The following is a 14,631-nucleotide window of genomic DNA, read 5'->3' on the forward strand; positions in this document are numbered from 1 at the left end:
AATCTTTCTACCAAATTTGCATTTGGCTGACATGTTATTTCTACCAAAAAGAAAAACAAAGGTAAAAGAAAGACCTATTTGATCTTTGTCTAGTCCATGAGAACCTTCTCTTGCACTCAATTGGAAAGTTTCACAATCATATGTGCATAGGTGACTGTTGGGGGGAACGTTACCCCCCCGCAGCTCAATCACTGGATCACCTCCCAAATAGTAATGGCGCGATCGAAGGGTTGAGGGAGGGGGGTAGCATTGCACCTGATACAGTAGCAACCCCAAGAAGAAACAAAAATTTCACAATCATTAGCACTAATCCAATTAAATTTGAAATGCAATGTAAGGACAGTTGAATATTCTGCAATGAAAAGTTTGTTAACTAAATTCACTAGTCCATCTTATCATGAAAGTGACAGTTGACAATAAAGCAAAACAATGAGCAGAGTGAAGAAGAGTGTGCCCGCAGAACAATAAAGCTACAACTTCCATAAATTTTGGTAACCTAAAAAAATAATCGATCTTTAAGTTGACATTGTTACCTAGCATTCTAGATTGAAAATGACATCTACAATCAAGAAACCAGTATAAATATCATCTGAATCTAACAAGGCCATCACATTTTCTGAAAGAAAAGAAAGAACAAAAAAATACACTTTTGTACAATGGTGAATATATTCTCCAAGCCACTGACATGCACAGATGTGAACTGGAGGTCAGTTAACCATCCATTTTCTATTCTTTTCTTTTTCATTCAAAAGAATAAAAAAGAGTTTGATCATTACAATGAAAATTTCATCAAGTTCTAAGACATCAACCTGAAGTAAATATATATTTGTCTAGGCTAAAGCATCTTCTATTTCATGTATCTGGAATCATGAATTTGATCTTTGATTGTCTTAGTTTTGTTCTTCAATTACTTAAATTTGATAGTTTGATTTGACTGAGTTCAATTTATTGATTATATCAATACCTCATTCATTCCTTTAGTTTTTATTTTCTGATAAACATGTATATAACATACACATCGATTCGGTTCAGTAATATAGTGAGGGAGATTAAAATACAAAGGAAAAGAATACACGCCATGGGCAGGAGGGAGACAGTAGCATCTATTGCTCTATACCAAATTTTATTCAATATTCAGACACAGGTTTAAAGGAGTCTGGTTATCTGCACCAACCAAGAATAGCCGAGATGAGGATGGCCGTCAAATTATTATGCAATAAAAAATAAGAGAAGTCTAACTGCCCAAGCCTTTCATAACGAGTTAAAAAGCAAAGTTTTATGGTTCAAGTTCTAATCTTTTAGGATTTAAATTTGTCAATATTTTTTAAGGGATATTATTACAGCCCTTCAAGATACAAAATGCTTCAGAAATTACAAAAATTTAAAGATACCTTATGGACCCATAATAACTACCCTATAGATACCTTTTAAAGACCAATTCATGTCCATATTGAATTCGATACCAATCATTTAGTCTTGTCAGAAATACAAAATAGTTGGGCCAACATCTGGAATATATATGTTGAATAATCCACAGCTAACCACGAGGCTAAACCAAAATAGCAGTACCTCTTTTTCTTAAAAATAACTTGACACCGCTGTAAGGCTGGTGGTGACAGGCAAGGACCCTGAACACTGAATTTTCACAAACAATTTCAAGATATGTAGTGTACTTGGAGAATATTAGAATGAATGTTCATAACTGTCCATTGACTTACGTATAGTATGAACAATCATGTTATCTTTTCACGAAGAGTCACAAATGTATATAACTTCATTAACCACAAGGAAGAATGCAGTTGTTTGTCCTTTTCTAAGAGATAACCTTTTCATGCTAAAGCGAGAGTGGTTTATCACACATTTTGTGCCTTGCATGTAACCATGCAATTATTTAATCATATGCTAACATTTCTTTCTTTCTTTTACCATCCTCAACACAATTTAGTATGATTAAAAACTTTTGAAGTTAATACATATGCGATTTTTGACACATAACAATCACATTCTTTTTTATACCTTACTGCATAGATCTATTTATGATTCTTTTTGAAGTAAACGGCTTGTTTACTCTTTTTGTATTTTTTAAATCAATGATACTGATATGTTTCCTCTCAAAAATAACAACATTCCTTCTATCCTACCTTTCATATACCATAAAAGCACATAAAGCTGTCAATAAAATAGAAAAAGTAACAATAACAGAAAGTGTTGAGCCTCAACATACCTGGACAACTGAGACTTTTGATTTGCAGAATAGGCTGAACGAGAAGCTGAGAGAACTTTTAAGAAAGATGTTGTAGCAGCTTGCACTTCCTCAACGTTTAAAAGTATAGCCACAATTTGTTTGTCTATCTATAGTAGTTGTTCTGAGCATTCTAAATATTTGGGCTTCCAACACCAAATTACACTTTGCCCTTTCAAGAGAATTTAAGTTCTTTAAATCTTGTAGTAAAGCCATTTCCACTAGGTTTTGCCCTACCATGGTCACCTAGACTTCGCTTAGTTGTAGTTCAATCCTTCAAAATACTCATTCAAATCCTCAAAAGCAGAGCTACTATATTGGTTCATTGTTTAGCATAACTCTTTCAATTCTTGTTCATATATTGGACGGACCCCACACCTCTTCACCTCCAATCCTGCCCCCCACTGAGATGAAAATAAAAACTCAATGTGTTTATATTCATTATGCCACTCTAAATCAAAGTATTCATGACGAGACAAATAGAGTAACCATAGATGGCTTGACACAGCCTCACCGAACTTATCTTCGAAATAAATAAAATGAGATGTAGAAGAAGGTTTTTCATCAGCTTTCAAATCGCAGAAAAGCTTATGTGTGCCAAAAGCATCGCTAAGGGCAGGTTGATGCTTATGAACAACAAAAACACAGCACACAACATATCCCACCAATTTTCTAGGATACTCATGTGAAGACCTTGTTATTCTAATTGAAGAATCCTCACTCTTATGCTTAACCCATTCAGGAACTTCATTTCCAGGAACAACAATGCTAAACTCCATTCTTGGATTTGACATTGCCTACCAAAAAAAAAAAAAAAAGAAAAATGGTCATATTGTCGAATAATGTTTAATGTGTGTGTGAGAGAGATAGAGAGAGTGAGAAAGAGAGCAACCTTAAGGTATCGGTTCAACATTAACAGTCCCATGCTGCAGCAATCAGACAGTTTTAAGCAATTCATGCAAGAAATCACCGCAAACTCCGAATTGCGAAATTCTAATCCATTTGATAATGTTTCAAGTGAAGGACAAGCATCAAGTCTAATCGTATTAATATTGGGTGGAAGTTCTGGCAGAGATTGAAGTCTCTCGCTACCCTCCAACTTAAGACATTGAAGCTTAGAAAGACGGTTGATACTTGTTGGTAGAAAAACAAAATTGTTTTTACTTAGATTTAACTCCTCTAATGAAAACAATTTGCCAAAATCATTGGGGATTGAACCTTCCCCAAGATTACAGTCACTAAGATCCAATTTTGTTAAAGAGCACAAACCCAAGAAAGAAGGCAACATCAAAGTCATGGTATGTTTATAACTTCTTGGCATCAACTTGGAGGATAAACACAAACACCATGGTTTAGGTGCTGTTCCTTTGCATCCACGAAAAGATAATGCTCTAAGATTTTCCATAAAACAAATAGATGACTCTGGTTGCGTTATAGCAGTTCCACTCACATCAAGCTCTTCCAAACTTTCTACTTGTCCCAAATTCTCTGGCAAAGTTTCAAGTTTAGAACAACCAGAGAGATTGAGAGTTCTAAGAGTTTTTAAATAATTTAGATTACTTGGAACACTCTCAAGCTGACTGCAATCTTTCAAATTCAGCAAAACAAGTCCAGTCAAACGTTTAACTGAGGACGACAGTTCTTTAATCACAGTTCCATCTAAAAACAGCTCTGACAGACATTCCATACGTCCAACATTCTGTGGAAACTCTTTTAACTTTGAGCAACCAGAAAGGATAAGTTTTCTAAGAGATGCCATATCAATTTTACTTGAAAGAGTAGTAAGACTTTTGCAATCCTTCAGATTCAACAGAATAAGCTTTTTGTGGACTACCACAGATGGGTGAATCTCTCGCAACTTTATGCATCCTTCAAGAATTAGATACTCTAGATTTGGGACCCCTGTGAAATCTGGTGTCTTGTTCAACTTCTGGGAGAGACTTAGATTGATGGATTTTAGCTGGTGTAAAGGCTATGAAAATCAAACAAAAAAGAAAAAAAAAAAATCCTACAATTAATTTACCACATTACTCAAGGGATGTGTGTATAATGTTATCAATAAAGTATAAATTTGAAATAGAAAATCTTACCTTCATTCCCTGCCATAGTTGTTCAATGCTGCTAGAACGCATTTTAAGTTCAACAATTCTATCCATTTTCAAATTTGACGGCAAGGATTTTAAAGGATATCCATGCCATTCGAGCAACCGTAACTCATTAGAAAGATACTCGAGACCTTCGGGAAGTTGAACATTGCTGACTTTTAGCAATCTTAGATTGATCAACTCTGAAAATGCTTTAGCACTCAAATGCAACTCTCCTTCAGGGTCCAATTTTATGCCTTCAACAACTTCACTTCCCTTAAAAACAATAGAAGCAAACGATTATTTAATAACTTCAATATAAGGAGTTGATGAATTGTGTAGAGGTTTAAATGGTTAAAAGAGATTATGTACTGAAATTGCACTTTTCTACAGAATAACTTACCGTGTTTTTGGTCAATACATAATAGATATCTCCTTCCTCCCACAATCTACTCCGTTTTCCAGGCTTCTCAATCGATTGTCTCCTAACAATTTGTTTACCCATCTCTTGTAATAGATCATGCATCCACAATTTGTTGTTGTCTAAAATAGTTAGTAGACATTTATCAACAAGAACACGTATTCCAATACTTGGGTAAAAACCACAGCCATCCAAAATTTTTGTAACATAATCTATATGTTCCCCTTTAAAGAAACATGCAATATCAAGAAATATTTTCTTTTCTGTTTCTTTCAACCCATCAAAACTTATTTGAAGTACATCTAGAACTTCTTTTTCAAAATCTTTATTTAATCTTTCTAGTGCACATTTCCATTCATCTATAGTTCTAGCAAACAAAAGAGAACCCAAAACTTGGAGAGCCAATGGAAGACCACCAGCATATTTCACAATACGCTTGGAAATTTCCACATAGTCTTTCGGAGGATGACAACTCTTAAAGGCCTTCAAACAAAAGAGTTTAAGTGCGTCATCATCATTTAGTTTCTCAACTCTGTATAACTCATCCACTCCATGTGTCAACAACAAATGTTTGTCTCTTGTTGTTATTATGATCCTACTGCCCGAACCAAACCAATGATGTTTTCCAGCTAATGTGTTCAGTTGATTTACATTATCAACATCATCGATGACAACAAGAACCTTCCTATGTTGTAGCCTACTTCTTATTACACTTATTCCATCATATACATCGTTTATGTTATAATGAGGTTCCATTAGAATTTGGGAAAGAAGTTGCTTTTGTAAAGAAACCAAACCACTTTTTTCAGAAATTTCTTTAACATTAGCGAGAAAACTATGACCTTCAAATTCATAAGAAAGCAACTCATAAACAACTCTTGCAATCGTTGTCTTGCCCACCCCTCCCATTCCAAAGATTCCTATCATGCAAACATCATCAGGCCTACCCCTTATAAGATTCATCAGATTCTCCTGGTGAGAATTTATTCCTACAATGTCCTCAAGCATCATAGACTGTAAAGGATTTAATATACTCAATGTCTTCTTGACAATATCCTGAATAAATTCTGACTCATGCCTACAGATTGAAAAAGAAGAAAAATCCAGTATTACAATGACTAAAAACCATGGGGATAGAAACAACTTAATAACAAATCATATACGTTGAATCTAGTCATTAGACACAGAATTTTTGATATGGCATCAATGCGAGTAGTTAAGTCAAGAACTAATTCTTAACTCCAAACACTTCATAATAGTAACTGAATCCTTCAAGTTATCAATTGAATTTTGCATTTATATGATGCTAGAACACCCGTGTTCCCTCAGTTGATTACATTTTATATGAGCCTTTTGGTACATCAAATAGTAATCATCTGTTCAAATTTAATACAGCATTGAAGAAAAAGGAATTAATAGTTTTGTTATCTATTTAAATTCTAACAGCTCTGTTTATGGGTCATACCACATTTTAGACCGAAAACTTTACTAGAAAGCTTTTCAATAAACATCACTTATGTGAACTGACATTCAATCTCAATTATATAATCTTATAAGCATTGAATTAAAATTAGCTAATGCACTTCATTACAATGTATCATTATGATTTCGCTCCAAAAACCATTACAATTCTTTCAAATAAAATTCCCAGATCTATTACTGTTGGGAAGTCTTACTAACTATGGTAGGAACCCCACAAAAAGTTCTCTAGCAGCTACAAACTGATATGATAGCATCTACCAGTCCAAATTTAGTATGTTACCAAAATGGTATCATGCTTAATTTATATTTCATCACATTTTCGACACTCACCCACTATTTTGACAATAAATTATATTGAAATGAGATAACAATAACAATATGCATTGTTAATTTGTTTAGGAGTGAGGTTATTTGCACCCAATAAAGTGCTCTATACCCATTTTCTACGCATATCCATCATAAGAATAATGCTAAACATACTAACACTATTTGCAAACTCTTCCACACTGATACAAAGTGAATGAACGAGGGTATATAAAACTTTTGAAAAGTTAGATTTCACTTGCAATTCCAACCCAAAATAACTCATTAACGCAATGAAAAATATTATAATAACTTTTGTTGCAAATAATAAAAGCAATCAATCTTGAAAATTTTATAGCGTGGTTTAATTTGTCACTTTCTCTGTCTTCTTATATGGTTGTCTTAGACTATGAGACTGGTTAAAGAATGAGAAAAAAAAAAAAAACTGTTCCTAAACCACCTTACCCGGTGTTTAAATCAGCTTAAAAGAATAAAATTACATATCTGTCCTTCAAAGAAAAACACGTACCTATCCTTCAAATGCCATCCAGACAAACTGGCTACCTTTATCAGAGCACTTCTCCACTTTTGCACCTTCTCCTCATCGTCTCTAAAATCTTCTTCATGGTTATCAAAAGCTTTCTTGAAATCTCCCGTTTGTCTCCGTACATCTGACGGATTTATGTCGTAAAAAACTGGCACAACTGCACGATGCTTATCCACGTCTAAGCAATCAACAATCTTTACAAGTTCATCCAAACACCAAGTCGATGAGGCGTAATTTTTTGAAAAAATTATAATCGAAATCTTGGAATCTTCAATTGCTTTCAGTAGCTCAGACGAAATTTCCTTCCCTCTCTCAATACTTTCATGATCCCGAAATATTCTAAGGCCCTTTTGATCCAACGCTGCGCGCAGATGGTCGGTGAAATTCTTCCGAGTGTCTTCACCTCTAAAACTCAAGAACACATCGTATTTCAATTGATGATTAAATATGGCCATCGTGAAGCAGCTGGATCTTGATTGTTACAGAAATGCTTCAGGGAGCGGGATTTAGCTATCGTGATGGGACGGCTGAAGCTTAAGAGTTGGTATAAAGAGGAAGAGGCTTTTCACTACACGTGTACACTTTCATGCCGTTGGATGATGACAACAATTTTAGGCTTGTTTGTTTGACCTTTTTGGCCCATCCTATTCCTATCCAACCCGAAATGTATTTTCTATTCTCAAAATCAAATAATATTATATTCAATTATTTTTAAACTTTCATAGTTTTGTTAATTTAACTAAACACCTTCAACAAAAAAAATTATAAATTAATAAAAACACTCTTATTCACCCACATTTACTAGATTCTAGCCATCACCATCGAAAGATGGCCAGAATCTGACGTAATGACATATTACCAACTGGATTTGATCAGTAGTGCATCGATCTGAACTTTTTTGACCAAATCCATCATAGAATGTAGCAGGAAAATGTCAAATCGATGGCCAAAAATCTGGTCATTGATGGCCAGATCTTTGGCCATATCTGGTCATCAACGACGGCCATATCTTTGGCCGTAAATTTGATTTTTTTCGACCAATCGACCAAATCCAGCCGGTTGTGCGCCATTACGCCAGATTCCAGCCACTTCTCGACGATGGTGGCCAGAATATGGTAAATGTGGGTGGGTGGGGATGTTTTTATCAATTTATAAACTTTTTATTAATTGAGGATGTTTAGAAAATTAACAAACCTAAGGGGTGTTTTTCTAATTTTCAAATCATATCTCGCAATAACAACCGAACTCTGCTTTTTTAAAAATACTACTCCAAATAATAAAATAAATATAGCCTTAGGTGTGAGTCTCAATTTTTAAAATGGACCCAAGGAATCAGATTCTAAAGTCGAAACGTCTTAGGTTTTGTGAGATGACTTCAACGCCCGTCTGTTAACGGCGTGTACTTTTAAGAATTTTGTTGAGGTGACAATAAAAACCCTAAAAGAGCATCTCAATAAGCATTTCTAGAACAAAGGTCTAGGAGAGCCTAAATATTTGTTGGGGATTGAAATTGCAAAATCTCCAGCTGGTATTTCTCTCAGTCAACGCAAGTATGTCTTAGAGCTCATATTAGACTTTGGTTTATCAGCCTATAAACCTAGTGCTATTCCTGTTGAACAAAATTCCAAGCTGACGTCTCATGAATACGATAATGAAGTATCGTCTTTAGAGGTTGATCCAACTCTTAAAGACCCTTCACATTACCAAAGGCTCATGGGTCGTCTAATTTATCTTATGATGACATGGTCAAATATTAGTTATGCAATTCACATGCTTAGCCAATTTATGCATCAACTAAAACAATCTCACATGGATATGACATGAAATGTTCTAAAGTGCTTGAAAGGATGCCCTAGGGTAAGACTTCTCTTGCCTCTAAGATGGGAATTTTGATTTAATAGCTTATTAAGATTCAGATTGGGCCACATGCTCTATGACAAGAAAATCACTCACCGAGTTTTGCATCAAGCTTGGAGGATAGCTCATCTCTTGGAAAACAAAAAAGCAGTAGATAGTTTCTCTTTCATTAGCAAAAGTAGAGTATAGAGCCATGCATGGCCAAAATCACATGTGAAATCACATGGATCCTTGGACTTCTAAGGGATCTAGAAGTTAAAATAAAAGAACCAGTCAACATATACTACGACAACAAAACTGCAAATGATATTGTAACAGATCCAGTTTTCTATGAAAGAACTAAGCACATAGAGATCAACTGTCATTTTGTTGGAGAAAAAGTTCAAAAGGGTATGATCAAAGCCATGCACATTTGTACTATAGAACAGCCCACAGACATTTTTACAAAACCATTATGCAGTAGACAACATTCATATCTTCTAAGCAAACTTGTAGTTTACGACATATACAAACCACAAGTTTGAGGGGAAGTGATGAAGACTATTTTGGTATGTTGATATTCACTTTGAATAACAAATATTACGTTCCTGATTTAGTGTGATTACGGGCTTTAAGGCACTAATTGTATTTCCTTGATTAACTCTTCCAATCTGTATAAATCAAGCGCTGTACATACACAATATATACAATAGAAAAATACGGAAAACATTATGCTCATTGTCTTCTTATTGGCATACGCAGGCAGCATAGTGTGCCCCTCTTGCCTTCATCTTCAAACTCGGACAACAATGTACATACTTTCATCAAGACTTGAATGGAACGCTGTCGAAATTTGCATTCTTTTGAAATGACATCCTAATGCATAGCCAATGCAACGATCCATGATTGATGAGAAAAATTCTAATATAATCCTAAATTCAAGTACGAAATCCTCTATAGTTACCATCTCGTTTTCGTAGCCTTCCTCCACATAATTTAATAAGTATAATTGCAAAAGTATATTTCTTCTCTTCAAGGCTTTTAACCTATTAATAGATATCCATTTAGCAAGGATCAATCAAAAACTAAATCCGGTTCAAATAAAGGGGGATCAAACACTAAATTTTAATTCAGTTCAAATAAAGTGGGATCACACTGCAAAATCGGAAAATCCAGCGTATCTTGGTTGAAGAATTCAGAACCAAACCTCAAATAGGGGAATGTGTGCCATGCTTTTTCCCATGGTTTGGACGAAACACAAGCTTGAGCAGCTTGTTCGAAATAAATGAATGACAAGATGTGATGTAATATGTGTTCTGGCAAATGAGATATCATATCCACACTTTCAATGGTCAGTACTCCCTTTCTTATTAGTCAAATTTACCTGAAACAACAAATCATACTTATATTTTGAACCAATTATTTGAAACAATATAGAGTAATATGAAATCAAGATAGAAAACACACACAAACCACAAACAGTAAAGAGAAAGAAAATGTGTGATTTACTCTAATTCACCTAATTAACATGTTACGTCCAACAGAGTCAATATTATTGCAATATTGTCTCACCTCTCTCATTACAATGAGAATGCGTTTGGTTCAGGGAATATTAGATTACTGTGAATGTTATATTAATGGAAAGTTAGATTACCTTGAAGATTATTGGAAATCTTTAGGAAAATGTATTTGGTTAGTTAGCATAAATTGATGAATATGTTATATTAATATGTTTGGTTGAGAATAATAAATTGGTAGGTATGTTATTTAAATTACTAAATTGCCCTCTTTTTAAATATTAATATAATATTTTTTTTATTATTAATTTTTGAATAATTTCTTTTAACCCCCAATATTTCATATTCAGCTAAAACACCTCACCTTATATAAAACTTTAATTAATAACAAAATCTCCCCCACCACCCCAGGCCACTGCCGACCACCACCATCCGCCGCTGAAAGTCGCTGGAAATCACCAGGAGTCCCTGAGAGTCGCCCGGAGGCTATGATATGGAACGGCCAAAATGGAGTAGATCTAGCCGAAAATGGCCAGATCAATCTGGCCATTTTCGGCTAGATCTACTCCATTTTGGCCATTTTCGGCCATTAATATGGCTAGAAACGACCGTATCGGAGCCTCCCGGAAACTTCCGACGACTTTCAACGGCGGCCGATGGTGGTTGGCCAACTGCTGGTGGTGATCTGCAATTTGTTTTAAATATAAGGGCATTATTGTCCAAAAACTTAATTGAATAAGGGTAAAATTGTAATGGTGGATTAATATAGATTGATTTTAAAACAAGGGCATTATTGTCCAAAAATTTTATTAATAAAGGATAAAATTGTAACAAAAATATGATAACCAAGTAATCTTACAATACTTAAGAAAATTGAGGTTATCAGATTAATTACCTCCAGTATTACCAACAATAACTAGGTTATCAGATTAATTACCTCCAGTATTACCAACAATAACTATTATCGGTATTGAAAGATTACCGGAATCTTATATTACTTGACAACCAAACATGATAATCAAGTAATATAAGATGACATTATTTCAGTAATCTCATATAACCCCAAACCAAACGCCTCCCCAAAGTAATTTGCTATCATTTTCATACAAGAGAAAAACATATTTATATACTAGGTTTAAAAGATAAACATAATATTATACAGATTCATATTCTTAAGCTCAAACCCAATAGTGAATTAATAATTTAAATAAAACCTTAAATCTAACAAAAAATTTTGAACCCTAAAATTAAATCTGATTCCCCAAAAATCAATAACTTAGAGCTTGCCCCTTGTGATTCCCCGTCGGACCAGTTGAAAAAAGAGAGATCCAGTTTTTGCAGTTCAAAACAAAGAGAGAACCGACATTTATCTTTTCCTTTATCAACAGGACGTGAAGTGACCAAAGATTACACCGTCAACCATTGCTGGTAAAAGGTTACGCTAGCGTCACCTCCGGCAGATTATACAGTAATCTGGTTGGATAATGGGATTTTCAAAAAAATTTACCAAACAGTTCATTGGTGTAGTTCAAGAATTAACTATTAAGTGACATATCCCAAACGCACTCCTAGTCTCCTAGTTTCTAGAAAGTTTCAAAATTTATAAATATTTTTTTATGTAAATAACAATATATTATTCAAAAATAAATCATCATCGGCCATGTTTGGTTTATTATTTTTATCCCTATTCCCAATCCTATTCTCCAAATAATATTTGGCACATTATTCCAGAAATATTATCCTATTTTTTTAATTACTTTTAGACCCCATAAGGTTATTAATTTCATCAAATACACTCTGAAAAAAAAGTTTAAAAATTATCAAAAACACCCCCGCGACCCATACTTGCTAGATTCCGGCAACCACCGTCGGTGGTAGCCAAAATCTGTACAACGGCCTACCTGCCGACCATAAATGGCAGAAAGTTCACCGATCTGGCCGTGAACGACGGCCAAAGAAATGGTCGTCGTTGAGGTCAACGACAGCCGAAAAAGGCCAAATCGACGGCCATGTCTTTGGCCGTCGCTGACGGCCAAAGATGGTCGTCGTTTTGGCCTTTTTCGGCTGTCGACGGCCACGGCAGGCCGTAGATCTGGCCTTTTCCGGCCAGATCCATGATTTGGCCATCGTTGACCGAAAACGATGGCCATGTCTTTGGCCGTCGTTTTGGCCTTTTTAGGCCGTCGACGGCCACGGCAGACCGTAGATCTGGCCGGAAAAGGCCATAACGACGCGTTACGACACAGATCCGACCAGTCTGTGTCATAACGTGATTTTTCGGCTGGATTTCGGCGGTGGTGGCCGGAATCTGGCACTGCAGGTGGTGGGAGTATTTTTGTTATTTTGCATGTTGGGGGTATTTATTAAATTAGTAAACTTAGGGGGTTTTTTTTATAAATTTTTAAATTTTATCTCGTAATACTCTCATATTCAATAATTCAATACTATCCCTAAAATCATATCCAAAATAATAAACCAAACGCACCCGATCAAGTTTCCATTTAGTATTGGCATGCAGTTAAATAATTAATTCTATTGAGTACTTCAAAAAAGATTGATAGAGAGATGTGTCATCTTTATACTTAAAATTTGATAATATTAGGTTCCAATAATAATAGTTATAGAGTATGATTATACGTACAAAATTAGCATATATTTGCGCCATAAAATTTTATCACGCTGACGATCAATCCAATGGATTGATTATATTGCATACTTTAAATTCGTTTTAATGGATTAGAATTGATATCTTTGTGGATTGGATTAGTTTTGATGCATTTAATTTATTGTACAATAACCATTCGCCCTTTCATCCTAACTTAATTAGATTATCTTTTACAATAATTATAAAAAGAAAATTAAAAATGATAATTTGTAAAGATAAGTAGTATAAATTTTATGTTGATCCAATTCACTTAATAGCAAGATGTAGGAAAAATACATGAACCTCACTTTTGGTTAATTCTGTTTTGAGTAGTGGAATTTTTTACTCGATGGTTTTGCATTCAATCAAAGCATCCACTAGGACAATGATAATATGTTTAAAATAGATACAAGTATAGGTGAGCATGGGTAAAGGATATAATCGAAATTGGCAAGTATCCACTCACCAATTTCGGGTAGGAACCAAAACCGGCCCCATTAGGGTTCGGTATATATATAATATATATATTAAATAGATCATATGAAATTATTTCACTTCCAAATTAAAATCATGAACTATAAATTATAATATCACATGAACTAACTTCAAGGGTATTTATGTAATCATACAAGGTCAACTAAAAAAAGTCAAATAAATAAAGAGTACTACTGTACTAGTATACTTACGAATTGTAAGTAAGGGGTATATGTGTCAATTAGTGAGAGATTCACCCGTCCTTTCTTGAAATGAAAAAAGAATAATCTCAATACATAAAGGGTGTGTTTGGATCAGGGGTATATAAGATAACGAGGATAATCTTCGTTTATTTTGTAAGATTTTGGTATTTAGTTTGCAAGTAATAAAATATTATGGGAATCTTTTATTGCAAATAGTGTTTACTGTTGATAATGTGGGGGATAATCCGATACCCTCCCCCACCCTTGGGATTAAAATATTACCAGAGTAATCTAATTTTTATACCCATTTTGCCCTTAATTAAAAACTATTTCGGACATAATTGTCATCAAATGTCTACCAAATAATAATTACCTAGCTCCCCTACATTTGAGAAATTAACTAAAACACCATAGCCGCAAAAAAATTTAAAAGTTAACAAAATACCCCCAACCATCTGAGACCACCGCCGGCCGTGACTCACCACCACCGCCCACCGACGTCAGTTGCTGTAATGGTGCACGACCGGCGAGATCTGGTCGATCGTGCGCCAATAAGACCTTTTTCGACCATGGATCACAAATCCATGGCCGGAAATGGCACGACCACATCTTTGGTGGTGAAATGGCCATAGATCTAGCCGTTTTCTGACTATGGATTTGTGATCTATGATCGGAAATAGCTTTGCCGGTGCACGGTTGGCCATATACGACCAGTCATGCGCCATTCCATCGATTGCTGACGACGACCAGTGGTGGTGGTTGGCTGCCGGTAGTAGCTTGGGGTGGGTGGGGGTGATTTTGCTACAAATTAAAGTTTTATATAACTGAGATGTTTTAACAAAATTTCAAATGTAGAAGATTAAAAGAAATGATTCAAA

At 34.8% G+C, this 14,631-nt stretch overlaps 1 protein-coding gene across 1 annotated transcript; it reads right to left on the reverse strand.

Moving 5' to 3' along the window:
- Nucleotides 1–2,458: 2,458 nt before the first annotated feature.
- On the reverse strand, nucleotides 2,459–7,606 carry LOC116121817 (TMV resistance protein N-like). Its single transcript, XM_031407747.1, has 5 exons — nucleotides 7,062–7,606; nucleotides 4,730–5,825; nucleotides 4,333–4,602; nucleotides 3,135–4,214; nucleotides 2,459–3,039 (listed from the first exon to the last, which is right to left on the reverse strand). The coding sequence occupies exons 1-5, from the start codon at nucleotides 7,532–7,534 to the stop codon at nucleotides 2,572–2,574; spliced, it is 3,387 nt and encodes a 1,128-aa protein (XP_031263607.1). The 5' UTR covers nucleotides 7,535–7,606; the 3' UTR covers nucleotides 2,459–2,571.
- Nucleotides 7,607–14,631: the final 7,025 nt, after the last annotated feature.

Source organism: Pistacia vera, unplaced genomic scaffold (genome assembly GCF_008641045.1).
Source record: "Pistacia vera cultivar Batoury unplaced genomic scaffold, PisVer_v2 Contig129, whole genome shotgun sequence".
In the NCBI taxonomy this organism is placed as follows: Eukaryota; Viridiplantae; Streptophyta; class Magnoliopsida; order Sapindales; family Anacardiaceae; genus Pistacia; species Pistacia vera.